This window comes from Papio anubis, chromosome X, assembly GCF_008728515.1.
Source record: "Papio anubis isolate 15944 chromosome X, Panubis1.0, whole genome shotgun sequence".
Taxonomy (NCBI): domain Eukaryota; kingdom Metazoa; phylum Chordata; class Mammalia; order Primates; family Cercopithecidae; genus Papio; species Papio anubis.
In genome coordinates this window covers 81437206-81450814 of record NC_044996.1, presented here as the reverse complement: position 1 = coordinate 81450814, position 13609 = coordinate 81437206, and the positions used below count along the sequence as shown (strand labels likewise).

At 44.5% G+C, this 13609-nt stretch overlaps 1 protein-coding gene across 1 annotated transcript in view; it reads left to right on the top strand.

Annotated features, from left to right (window-relative positions):
- Window positions 1-1850: 1850 nt before the first annotated feature.
- DGAT2L6 (diacylglycerol O-acyltransferase 2 like 6) overlaps window positions 1851-13609 on the top strand; it is a 29987-nt gene continuing 18228 nt past the window's right edge. Inside the window, exon 1 of the mRNA XM_003917833.4 lies at window positions 1851-3049. Within this exon, the coding sequence (XP_003917882.2) occupies window positions 2965-3049 (85 nt within the window). The 5' untranslated portion in view covers window positions 1851-2964. The remainder of the gene's footprint in view (window positions 3050-13609) is intronic.

Genomic DNA, 13609 nt, shown 5'->3' with positions numbered 1-13609 from the left:
CTGTTGCTCCTTTGAAGTTTCTTTGGGGTCCAGCTTATCCCAGCCCCATTTGGTGAGCTCACGGCAGTCTCTTAGACTGCCCGTCCAGGCCTCTGTCACCTGATCCATTTCTCCTCACTGCAGCGGGCCCTCTTCCACAGAGCCCTCCCTCACCTCCCAGGCCAGGCAGGTGCTTCTCTCGTCTGTGCAACCCACAGCACCCCATGCAGGTGTCTGCTTTTACACCTACTTCCAACACCGGACTGTGAGTTTCTTGAGGGTGGGGATCACGTCAACCTTCAATGTCTACAGATGAAATTGGCAGGCCTTTGTGCTCCTTGGCAACCTTTCCTTCTTTATTGCGTACTCTGAGGCGGCCAAGCTTCTGCTTGTTGGGTGATGAATTGTCATTGGGAAATCACGAGTGCTGGCTGTTCCGGGTTGATCTGCTAGCCTAATTATCTTCTTCTTGCTGTTTCTCTGTTCCCTGATGTTTATGTTACACTTGTCCATTCGGCTCAAGAGAGCTCCAGCTGGGCCAGCGTGCTCTGTCTTTGGGAGTAAAGGGTGGCCAATCCGGGTCAGTCCATCTTGCCTGAGGCAGCAGGAGACCTGGTATCCCTCACAGGTTCCACAGATATTTACTTGAGTGCCTGCTCTGCACCAGACCCTGACCCAGGTGTTAGGGAGACAGAGGTAGAAAACTGTCTGGCCCTGTCTGCCTCTGGTTCCTGCATCACCTTGAGCCCTTTCTAGATCTCCTCCATTTACCCACCTGAAAGTGGAAGGGAGCAGAGACCTGATCTGTAAGGTGCATTGGAGCTCTTGATACTGTGGATCTCGTCTGGCCTAGGTACTCTAAGCCCCTCCATATCTCTGCTTTCCCCCAGCGGAGCCAGGCCTGCCTCTCTTACCTCCCTCCCACCTCCCCTGCAAATTCTGAGCAGATACGCTCCGATACATCTCACCTTCTACGTGGTCTAGCAACCCCAAGAAGCAGCAGGAGAACCCCAGCTAGCCCAAGGGGAAGAAAAGAAAGAGGAGGAAGAGGAAAGCGTCGCATATCAGATGACCATCTAGAGCACACGGGGGAGTGAAAAGCACACCCTGACGTACCAAAAAAGTTCCCCAAGCTCAGCTCTGAAGAGCCACATTGGTCAGTCTAATGAGGGAAGCCCAAAGCAGAGTGGGAGTGGGGAGATGGCAGAGTTCCGCTAATCTCCCTGGAAAAGGGACCAACGCCCCCTTGCACTTGTAGAACCCTTGATACCATTTTTGTATCTGATTTTTCCAGCAACCCCTTCAGTTCTGTTTAAGAGGTGTTTTTGACTTACCTTTTATATTCAAGGCCTTCTGCTGGAAGCACTGGCCTTTTCCTGCAGGACACATCACAACTTCAAGTGTACAGATATTTTATCTTATTTTATTACTTATTTATTTACTTATTTTGTAGAGACGGCATCTCGTTACGTTACCCAGGCTGGTCTTGAACTTCTGGACTCAAGCAACCCTCCCGCCTCAGCCTCCCAAAGTGCCAGGATTACAGGCATGAGCTGCCACACTCAGCCTAACATTTGTGTGATTTTTTTCTGTTTTAATGTCTGTCTCCTCCACCAGACTGTAGACTCAAAGAAGGCAAGAATCATGTCTGTCTTCTTACTTACTGAATCCTCAGCACCTAAAACAGTACCTGGCAAACAGCAGTCACTCAATAGATAGTGACAGAAAAAATATATCCAACATGGTGAAACCCCATCACTACTAACAATAGAAAAACTAGCTGGGTGTGGTGGCGTGCGCCTGTAGTCCCAGCTACTCAGGCTGCTGAGGCAGGAGAATCGCTTGAACCCAGAAGGCAGAGGTTACAGTAAGCCAAGATCACCCCATTGCACTCCAGCCTGAGTGACACAGTGAGACTCTGTCCGGAAAAACAACAACAACAACAACAAAAAGGTCTGAGACCTGGCAACAGTCTTCAATTTTCCAAAGGCTATTGCACAGAAGCAAGCCTCGGCCTGAAACACACATTACTTGTTCAATATATGTTACTTGAACTCAATGAGTAGTAATGACAGGAAACGGTCCCAGGCTGTGTGCTAAGCACTTTATATTCATTCACTCATCTAATCCTCAGAACTATCCTAAGAAGTAGGTACTATTATAGTCCCACTTTTGCAGATGGAGAAACTGGGGCATAGAGGTTCACCACCTTGTAAGTGACAGAGCTGAGATGTGAACCCCAGCTATCTGGCTCTAAAATCTATGCCCCTAACCTACACTGCATTCTAGCAAAGAACGCTCAAACTGAGTTCTAGAGAGGTGGAGCGTTTTCCAAAGGTGTCACAGGAAGAGCATGGCAGGGCAGGGACTGGGAGCCAGGTCTTCCTTCTGTGCAATGCTTCTCCCGCTCTATGATAAGGTGTCTGGCCACTGAGACAGGGCCCTTGGGACTAGAGGCACAAAGAGGGATCTGAGGAGTCTATTAACAGATATCCAGTGCAGAAAAACAGCCCCAGTGGGCTAGGTGACTCAGCAGAAGACAAGAGGAGACAAGGGGGAACCCCTAGGGCAGAAACAAGTGTGGCTGCCAAGTCCCTTTTCTTAAGCAGGGAAAGGGAGTGGGGTGCTCTTCAGAGGTCCTATTTGAGGCCCAAGCTACTCTCTTCCTGCACTGATTTATCAAGAGTGCCCCTCCCTCACAGCTAGAGCCACCCCAGGGCCATTTCTGCTTCATTACAATGGGGCACACGTGGAGAAAGGATACCACTGGCGAGATCAATTATACTGCCTGATCTGCAACCTGATGTGTGGGTAGGAAGTTGGGGCGGAGCAGTGGAGGAAAGGTTTGGTCAAGTTTGACAAAACCCCAGTAGCTAATCTCACTCCACAATAAGAGATTATAGCAAAGCATCTATAATCAACTCAGCTTAAGAAGTTTTGACCTTCTGGTTGGGCTTCTTATCACAACAGAACAGCACCATCACCATGGCCTTCTTCTCCCGACTGGATCTCCAGGAGGGCCTCCAAACCCTCTCTGTTTTGCAATGGATTCCAGTCTATGTATTTTTAGGTGAGTGAACCCCAAGGGCTGGAGAGCACATGGGGAACAAACCAAAAGAGTGTCCAATCTCCAGATGAGGAGGGTTCCAAAGAGATCGTCTGGTTGATCTCCACCCTCTGGGAAGGATCTGCCAGGCACAAAGGCCAGGAGTGAGGCTGCGGCTGTTCTGGTTTAAAGATTACTCCAGGCCAGGCACGGTGGCTCACGCCTATAATCCCAGCACTTTGGGAGGCTGAGGCGGGTGGATCACCTGAGGTCAGGGGTTCGAGACCAGCCTGGCCAACATTGTGAAATCCCGTCTCTACTAAAAAAAAAAAAAAAAGAAAAGAAAAAGAAAAAATACAAAAATTAGCCGGGCATGGTGGCATGCACGGGTAATCCCAGCTACTTGGGAGGCTGAGACAGGAGAATCACTTGAACCCGGGAGGTGGACTTTGCAGTGAGCCGAGATCCTGCCACTGCACTCCAGCTTGGGTAACAGAGCAAGACTCTGTCTCCAGATTAAAAAAAAAAAAAAAAAAATCACTCCAGCCTTCTCAGGAGCTGTCCCCCTATGAACTAGCTGAAAAGAGTCATATTCAGGGACAGGGCAGAAGTGGTGGTGGCTTACGGAGTTGGTGTTACTAGGTAGGTGTTGGGTGATTTTCTAGTCTACAGTTACGGTGAGAGAATTCTGGAAAATCTGAGGGCTGCCTGAGTGACATCTCAGACAGAATTTTGAGAAAGAGCCAGTTGTTCCGTGGACTCACGGCACGGAAGTCAACAGTGTTGGGCCTCTCCCACCTAAGAAGGATCTTCTGAGGCAGCACTTTTTTTTTTTTTTTTTTTTTTTTTTTTTTTTTTTGAGACAGAGTTTCGCTCTTGTCGCCCAGGCTGGAGTGCAAACTGCAAATGGGCTGACAGCTCCAAGATTTTCCTTGCCAGAAACCAGGGATTTGGGGGCGGTCAATTACAGGGGCAAGCTTGAAAACTGGATGAGGAGAAATAATGTCATCCTGAAGGATGAGACAGGTAGGAGATAGCTGGTTCCAACCCATGGGAGGCTATATGATCCTCAGAGCAGAGGCTCTCAACCAGGGTCCTATAGACCAAAAATTCAGGGTGGATGGGGGGGTACTTTGAATTGGGATGAATAAAACTGCCTCTTTCGGCGGGGTGCAGTGGCTCACGCCTATAATCCCAGCACTTTAGGAGTCCGAGGCAGGAGGATCATGAGGTCAGGAGATTGAGACCATCCTGGCTAACACGGTGAAACCCCATCTCTACTAAAAATAACAGAAAATTAGCCAGGCGTGGTGGCGGGCACCTGTAGTCCCCGCTACTCAGGAGGCTGAGGCAGGAGAATGGCGTGAACCCGGGAGGCGGAGCTTGCAGTGAGCCAAGATCGTGCTACTGCACTCCAGCCTGGGCGACAGAGCAAGACTCCGTCTCAAAAAAACAAAAAACAAAAAACAAAAAAAACAAAACAAAACAAAAAAAAAAACTGCCTCTTTCTTTCCACTAACATCTAATTGAAATGTAGTATTTCCTTCAATGATGAATGCAGGCAATAAACCACAAAGTATTAGGAGTACCTGTGAGTGTCAGTAACAGACATCACAGAGATTTGCATTTCATATTACAGTTGTTGCAGGTATCTCGAAATTTCATTTATGTTCACGACTACTTCAAAATACCAGTAGTTATTGGCACTGCTGTTAGATCTGGTTATTTAATGCATACATCAAGAAGCACATATGTTACTATATCACATTGTGGGTAATATTTTGATAACTGAATTTTAATATAATGGGTTTCCTTTGTAAATCTGTGTATTTTATTTTGTGCATTTAAACATATTATTCAGAGAAAGGGTCCATGGCTTCACCAGACTGCCAGAGGGGTCCACAGCCTTCTCAAAATGCAGACTTATTAAGCCTTATTAAAATCAAAACACGCTAAGCCCATTGATGGCTTGACTTTAGCTATATCGAGAGAAGAAAGTGATTTTGTTAGTAAACTTAGTTGTTTCTAGACTTTCATAGTTTCTTTTTGTTTTCCTTTGCATTTCCCCTAACTTCCCCAAAAAGACCCCTTTGATAAGTTCCGGCCCTCAGCCAGGAAAGTGAGGGACACAGGAGTGTCCTAAGACACTTGCTATCAGGGTGGCAGCAACTGTGTCAAATCAGGATCCCAGAAAGAATGGGCAGAGATGGGGCAGAGAGAGCAGGGAAAAGATATCAAGAGAGGATGAGTTTTGTGAGCGGGTCCTTTTAGATGTAGGGCCTCTTCCACCCAGGAAGGCTCTTCTGGGGCAGCTTTTTTTTTTTTTTTTTTTTTGAGACGGAGTTTCGCTCTTGTTGCCCAGGCTGGAGTGCAATGGCACGATCTTGGCTCACTGCAACCTCTGCCTCCCGGGTTCAAGCGATTCTCCTGCTTCAGCTTCCCAAGTAGCTGGGACTACAGGCGCCTGCCACCACGCCGAGCTAATTTTTGTATTTTTAGCAGAGACGGGGTATCGCCATGTTGGCCAAGTTGTTCTCAAACTCCTGACCTCAGGTGATCTGCCCACCTCGGCCTCCCAAAGTGCTGGGATTACAGGCATGAGCCACCGCGCCCGGCCGAGGCAGCTTTTCTAATTAAAATGTACTCATTTTTCTGCCAGAAAATGATACTTTCTCATATATATTTTTCTCTATTTCATTTCCTCTCTCAAAGGACAGTGCGTCCTGCTGGGTATAGGGTAGAGAGTGTATCAGATAACTGGATATGTGAGGGACCAAGAAGGTGAGGATTAGCCTCCAAGTAATGCCCCTTCACCCCCAAATTTCAATGGTTTCTAGTTGTCCCAGAAGAGCTGGAGGCGTGGATTGGGGATGATACCCATGTGTCTTCAGTGGAAACACATAAGAATAAATGGGGCCGGGTGTGGTGGCTCACACCTGTAATCCCAGCACTTCAGGAGGCTGAGGCGGGCGGGTCACAAGATCAAGAGATCGAGACCATCTTGGCCAACATGGTGAAACCCCATCTCTACTAAAAATACAAAAATTAGCTGGGTGTGGTGGCATGCGCCTATAGTCCTAGCTACTCGGGAGGCTGAGGCAGGAGAATCACTTGAACCCGAGAGGCGGAGGTTGCAGTGAGCCAAGATCGCACCCCTGCACTCCAGCCTGGTGACAGAGCAAGACTCTGTCTCAAACAAAATAAAAAATTAAAAAATTTTAAAAATAATTAAAAAAAGAATAAATGGGACTTTTTTCACCTTCATTTTTAAAAGTTATTTTTATTGTGGTACCATACCTAGAACATAAAATTTACCATTTTAACCATTTCTAAGTGTGCTCTGAGTACATGCCATTAAGTACATTCACAATGCATGGCCACCATCCATCTTCAGAATTTTATCTTCCCAAACTGAAATTCTGTATCCGTTAAACAATAACTCCCTAATTTCCCCTCCTTCCAGCCCCTGGAAACCACCATTCTGCTTTCTGTCTCTATGAATTTGCCTATTCTAGGTACCTCATATAATTGGAATTATTATTCCAGTGTTTGTCCTTTCATGATTGGCTTATTTTACTTAGTATAATGGCTTTAAGGCTCACCCATGTGGTATCATGTGTCAGAATTTCTTCCCTTTGAAAGGCTGAGTTATACAGTGCCTTGTGTGGATATGCCACGTATTGTTTTCCATTCATCTACTGATGGACATTTAGGTTGCCTTGACATTTTGGCTATTGTGAGTAACGTTGCTATGAATATAGACGTACGAACATCTCTGAGACTCTGCTTTCAATGCTTTTGATATACACCCAGAAATGGAATTCCTGGATCACACAGTAATTCTGTTTTTACTTTTTTTTTGGAACTGCCATCCTGTTTTCCTTAACGGCTGCACAATTTCACATTCCCACCAACAGTGCACAAGAGTTTCAATTTCCCCACATCCTCACCTATACTTCTTATTTTCTGTTTTTTAAATAATAGCCATCCCAATGAGTGTGAGATGATATCTCATTGTGGTTTTGCTTCACATTTCCCTGATGATCAATAATGCTGAGCATCTTTTCGTGTGCTTGTTGGCCATTTGATTTGACTTCTTTTAGACTGATTAGCTTTACCATTCCATTTGTCCTTCTCTTCTTGTTCAGGTGCTATACGTCCTGTTTCTGTTCTTTTAGTGATTATGCTAGAAATTGCAACATAAATCCTGGGTCTTGAAAGTTACCAAGGTAGCTTCAGTGTCCAACAGGGCGTGATGCCCACACAGGTGCCTAAGACATTCAAATATGTTCAATCCAACAGTTATAGAGTAAATACTAATGATAAGATCTTGGGCTGTCCTTGCTGTGAGATCCTTACAGGCTCTTTACTATCTAGTAACAGAGATAAACCAATCATTCATTCAACCATTGTCCCCATTTTATGTGCCAGTGCTGGACACATACACAGATCACTATAATGTAAGACAGACTGTGGTGAGTGAAAGAGCCATGACAAAGTGATATTAGGGTATCAGAATAAGAAAATATTATACAAGTTGAACAGATCAGGGGAGACAGGAAAGGGAGTCACCGTGGCATGGCAAACAGGACATGAGTTCTGGAGTTCATCAGACTTAGATGGCAATTAGCTGTGTGACTCCAAACAAGTACTGCAATCCCTCTAAGTCTGTGTCCCTATTCTCTCAGCCTGGTTCATGGGAAATGCTCCTACAGAAATGTCTGCCTTCCACCCTTCCTTCTTCCTTTTCTTTCTCACCTTCTTTCCTTCCTTCCTTCTATCTTGCTCAGAGCCTCCCTCAGTGCTTCCCCTCCTTCCCAAATGATGTTCAGAATCATAGCTGATTACGGAGCATTACTGGAAGTAATGGGGAGGAAATAGAGAAAATGGAGAAAAGGCAGAGGGACAAGAAGGAGGGAGGAAGCAAGAAGAGAGGAATGAGAAAATGGCTTGGAGGAGATTTGGAATACAAATATTCATGTCCTTAGAATTAGGCTGTGGCTCTGACGGCCCCTCTCAGGGCCAGCTTTCATTCAGAGGATGGCTTTCCCTCATCTCTTCTGGGCTTGTATCACCATCCCCCTAAACTATCTCAATATTCTTTTTCCTGATCGTCTAACCTCTGATCTCCACCCTCTCCAATCTATTCCAGTGCCTGCTTCTGGAGGTCTTTCGAAAGCATCCCTTTTTTTTTTTTTTTTTTTGAGATGGAGTCTTACTCTGTTGCCCAGGCTGGAGTGCAGTGGGGCAGTCTCAGCTCACTGCAACCTCTGCCTCCCAGGTTCAAGCAATTTACCAGCCTCAGCCTCCTAAGTAGCTGGGATTACAGGTATGTGCCACCACACCTGGCTAATTTTTTTTTTTTTTTTTTTTGTATTTTTAGTAGAGACAGGGTTTTGCCATGTTGGCCAGGCTGGTCTCGAATTCCTGACCTCAGGTGATCCACCCGCTTCAGCCTCCCAAAGTGCTGGGATTACAGGCATGAGCCACCGTCTCAAAAGCATCTTTGATTACATCCCTCTCCTGCTCAAAAATAGTCAGTGGTTTCCCATTGCCTGTGTGGTGATGTATAAAGGTGTCAGACTGGGCATTCAAAGTCTTCCTCCACTCTCTGGTGTTAACCCGTTGCCAGCTCATCCTCCTACTCTTCCCTACATGATTGCCTTGCGTTCCAGGTAATCTATTCACTAAACAAACAGGAAATCGACTCTCCCATTCCTTCACCTCTGCTCCCACTACTCCTACTACTCCTGCCACTGGAAAGACGGCATGATAGCTCTTCCTGGACTCTCCAGGGACAGCGCCTCCTTTTAGATATTACTCAAATCATATCTTCTCTGTACATTTTCCAGACAACCCAAGACTACATCGCCTCTGAAAGTCTAGAGCACTTTGTAAGAATAGGCTGGGGAGCAGCCATTATATCTTTTGTGCCCTCTACCCAATAAGCTCCATGAGAACAGGAGCTCTTTCTTATCATCATTATATTTCATGCAAGATCAAGCTTGACACTAACTTGAAGGTCTTCCAGATTTCTTCTTCCTCAGCAGAAATCTTTATTTTCACTCTTACTCTTTCTTTTCTCCCTTGGACATCCTTTTTGGGTGTGTGGGCCTGCCCTCTTTCTCTGGTTTCTGGTACTGTAAAAAATAGAACAGGTTGGGTGCAGTGGCTCATGTCTGTAATCCCAACATTTTGGGAGGCCGAGGTGGGAGGATCACTCGAGCCTGGGAGTTTGAGACCAGCCTGGGCAACAGAGCGAGACTCCATCTCTACAGGAAAAAAAAAAAAAAATCAAAAAATTAGCCAGGCATGGTGGTGCATGCCTGTGGTCCCAGCTATTGTGCTGGCTGAAATGGGGGACTCATTCGAGCCTAAGAGGTAAAGGTTAGAGTGAGTTGTGATCACGTCATTGCACTCTAGCGTGGGTAATAAAGCGAGACCCTGTCTCAAAATAAATAAATAAAAGTAGAACACAGTCTTCAGAGTCAGATAGACCAGTCTGTCACTTACTTGCTATGAGACCTTATGCAAGTAAGTCTCTGTTACTTTCTATGTGACCTTGAGCAAGTAAGTCATTCACCCTGTACCATAACAGAAACAGCATAGTACCTGCCTCTCAAGACTGTTCCAGAGATCTCTGAGGTGAGAAAATCCTCAATACATGTTAATTTTCTTCCTTTCAACTACCAAAATTGACTACTTGGAGCCCAACCACCACACCTGATAAGATACTGCCAACCTTGCCACTTGATCAACAGAGGAGTGACAACCACTTTTTCTTTCTTTTCTTTCTTTCTTTCTTTCTTTCTTTCTTTCTTTCTTTCTTTCTTTCTTTCTTTCTCTCTTTCTCTCTTTCTCTCTTTCTTTCTTTCTTCCTTTCTCTTTCTTTCTTTTTCTTTCTTTCTTCTTTCTTTCTTTTCCGAGACAGAGTCTCTCTCTGTCTCCCAGGTTGGAGTGCAGTGGCATGATCATAACTCACTGCAGCCTCAAACTCCTGAATCAAAGCGATCTCCACCTCGGCTTCCCAGTGGCTGGGACCTGAAGTCAAATGCACCACCGTACTCGGCCTAATTTTAAAATTTTTGTGGTGGTCTCACTATGTTGCCTGGGTTGGTCTCAAACTCCTGGACTCCAGTGCTCCTCCTGCCCTGGCCTCCCAAAATGTTGGCATTACAGGAGTGAACCACCACGCCCGGCCTAGACTTTGATGCATTCCCAGCATTCCCACATACCCCATCACGGCATCTTTCATTAATCCCCTTCCATCACCCCAGCATCAAATCAGCTGTGTTGGGCTGAAAATTCTACCTCCTTGGTGACTTTCAAATTGCTATGTGAAATGGTAGCCTATTTTAGGTTCCCACTGGCTTTCATCTGAATGCCAAAACTCTTAGCTGATCTCTTTGCCTATAGTTTCTCTTGCTCTCACAGTTATTCCAGATTATCTTCCTGAAACAGACACGATCATGCTACTCTTCTGCTCTCTGCTTAATAACCTTTACTGGCTACTCATTCCCTTCAGCATCAGGCCTAATCTTTCCAGTTTCCCTCCCAGCTTCATCTCCTGTACCACGGCTTCCTTAGGCTGCCTGTGTTTTTGCAGGTAATGATGTTACTCACGGGCCTTGGACTCTCCCATCTCTTGGCCTTTGTTCGAGTTCTTCTTTGTGCATGGAGGACCCTTCCTCTACCAAGCCATCTGACAAAAATCCTACCTTTTCTCCAAAATTCAACTCTGAACCTTACCTTTCACAAGAAACCCAGAGCTTCTGGAAGACGGGAATTTTGTTTTCCACATGTATTAATATGAGTTAATACACATGAGGTACTTAAAATAGTTATTGGCACACAATGAAGATGCAACAAATGCTATCTACTTTTTTCCTACAGCTTGGAGTAAAGATACATGATCTCTCTGATTCTCAGTTTCTTCATCTGTAAAATGAGATAATAAAATTATCCGCCTATAAGGATTGCAAGAACATTAAATGAGATAATATACATTAAGTGCTGAATAGAGTGCCTTTCACAACAAATGGTCAATACATGGTATCAAGGACCATGCATGCATTCTTTTCATCATTTCCATATTTACTCCCTTCACCCTCCTCTTTCCAGTTCCCAACCCTGTCCCCATGGCTTTTAACATAGAGATTTCATATGAGGTAGGCTCATCAATGTTTATTGAATTTTTAAATTACCTGTCACTCCTACAAGTTCTTATATTGATAGTTTATTTGGATCCAACAAGTAATCACAAAGCTACAGGATTCCTCTTTGACAAACTACCCTTTTTTTTTTTTTGTTTTGTTTTTTTTTTAAATTTCTGAAGGCATTGAGCCAACTGACTAGATTTGGCAAGCATTGCCAACATTCAGATTTAGGTCATTGCCCCGAAACATGAAACATAATGTTTTCACCCATAAGATTTATAGGCTTTCACCTTACACTGAAAATAATTCGTTGCCTATATCCTTACACACACATGCACACCTTATAACTTCAGAAGGCCTTTCCTTGTTTGGAATAAGGGCATTGGTGGTTTCTCTTCCTATTAACTTTCACCTGCAACTTGGAGAATTTTGAAATCGAACTTCTTCCTTTACTACAATTCAATGTAATGAATAATTATCATAAGCTATCTCTTTGTGCTTGGCACTGTGCTAAAGGCTGTTTTTAAGAAGCTTACTGTCTGATAGGGAGAGAAACAGACATATGAGGTACTAATTACACAATCAAACAAAATGGACCAGAACCAGAAAGAAGCACGAGTAGTGTCTTGGGAGTGTGCAGAAGAGGCAGTCCTTAATTCTGACCAGGAGATGAGCAAAGATATCACAAGGAAGTGTCATTTGAGCTAATCCTTAAAGCCTGAGAGAATTTTGATAAGCAGAAAGTTGGAAACAGAGTAATAAAAATAAGGGAACAGCATCATCAAAGGCACAGAAATGTGAATTACATGGTGAATTGAGGGAATGGGAAGTAGACAAAGGTGGTCGGGCCCCTGTTTCCCATACTTTAGCCATTTGTGTCCCACCTTCTGGCTCTTTCCACAGCTGTGTACCACCCATGCTATTATTACTTAACATACTTTTCCTTCAAATTAAGTCATCTCTGTAGCCTAAATTAATGTATTTTAACAGGAAATTTTATATTGCTACCATGAATTTGCTTTTATTCTCTATGCATTCAAATAACTTTTTATCCATATACCACCTTGGATCATCTAATGTCCCTACAGAGCATGGGAACACTAGGCTGAGAAACACTTTGAGAAATACTAGGCTGCAGCATAAGGAATGTGAGTACAGGCACTGAGAGATGAGGCTGGGAAGATATATGGGGCTAGGCCAGTGAGGGCCTTGAATACCAGGCCAATGTGTTCAGACTTTATTCTGTCAGCAGTTGGAAAATATTGATGGTTTTAGGGAAAGCAAACAACATTATGTGATTGTGCTTTTTAAAAATTTCTGGCAGAGGTGTGGAAAATGGATTGGAGGGGAAGAAACCAGTAGCTGAAGGGCAGACAAAATACTGCAGTCCAGACTAGAAAAAAATCAAGTCCTGGACCATAGCAGTGGCAATGGGGACAGAGACAGGAAGACGGATAGAAGAGGTTTTGTTGTTGTTGTTGTTGTTTGTTTGTTTGTTTTGGGTTTTTTTGGAAAGGGGAAGAAGTCAAAGATGGCCTAAAAATATTGAACCTATGACATTTATCTTGAGGCCTGAAAGATGAATAGGAACTAGCCAGACAAAGGGCTGAAGAGAGAGTTTTCCAGGCAAAGGGGACTGCATGCAGAGAAGCCCTGAAGCTAGAGACCACTTGAAGGAGCTGAAAGAATAGCATGGTGGAATGCAAAGGACAAGGTGGTGGCCAGGGCCTAGATCACCAAGATCTCCTAATCCTTCTAAACCAGGGTTAGGAGACCGGACTTGATCCTAAGGGCCACAGGAAACCACATTAATTGTTGAATTGTTAAATTACCATATACTCCCACAGGTTCTTATATTTATAGTTAACTTAATAGATTATCACAGTTAACAGTAGGTAATCATAAAGCCACAGATATGCCTCTTTGACAAACCAGCCATGTCCTTGGCTACGTGCTATAGAGTGACAGAGACAGACTTGCATTTAATGCACTGGCTGGGTCATGGCTCCAATGGAAGCAGGCAGCCTATTTAGAAGACACTGGTGGTCATCTAGGTGAGAGATAATGGTGGCTTTGAGCAAGTGGTAGCATAGAGGTGGGAAATATAATAATTTGAAAGAGATCTGGAAGGCAGAAGTGGCAAGAATTGGTACCTGACTAAATGGAAGTAACAGCTAGAGCTTGGTGGTTAAGGGTACAGTCTCTGGAGTAAGACAATCTTGGTTCTCAGCCCTGGTTCACTTACCTCCTAGCTGTGTAATTTTGGAACTATTTAACCACTCTGAACCTCAGGTCCTCATCCACAAAATGATAATGATTACTGTTCTCATGGGGTCTTTATGAAGAGTAAATAAACTATGCCACGTGAAACGCTTAGCTTTACATGATAAGTGTACAATAGATATTGGCTATTCATCTATGGGATAAG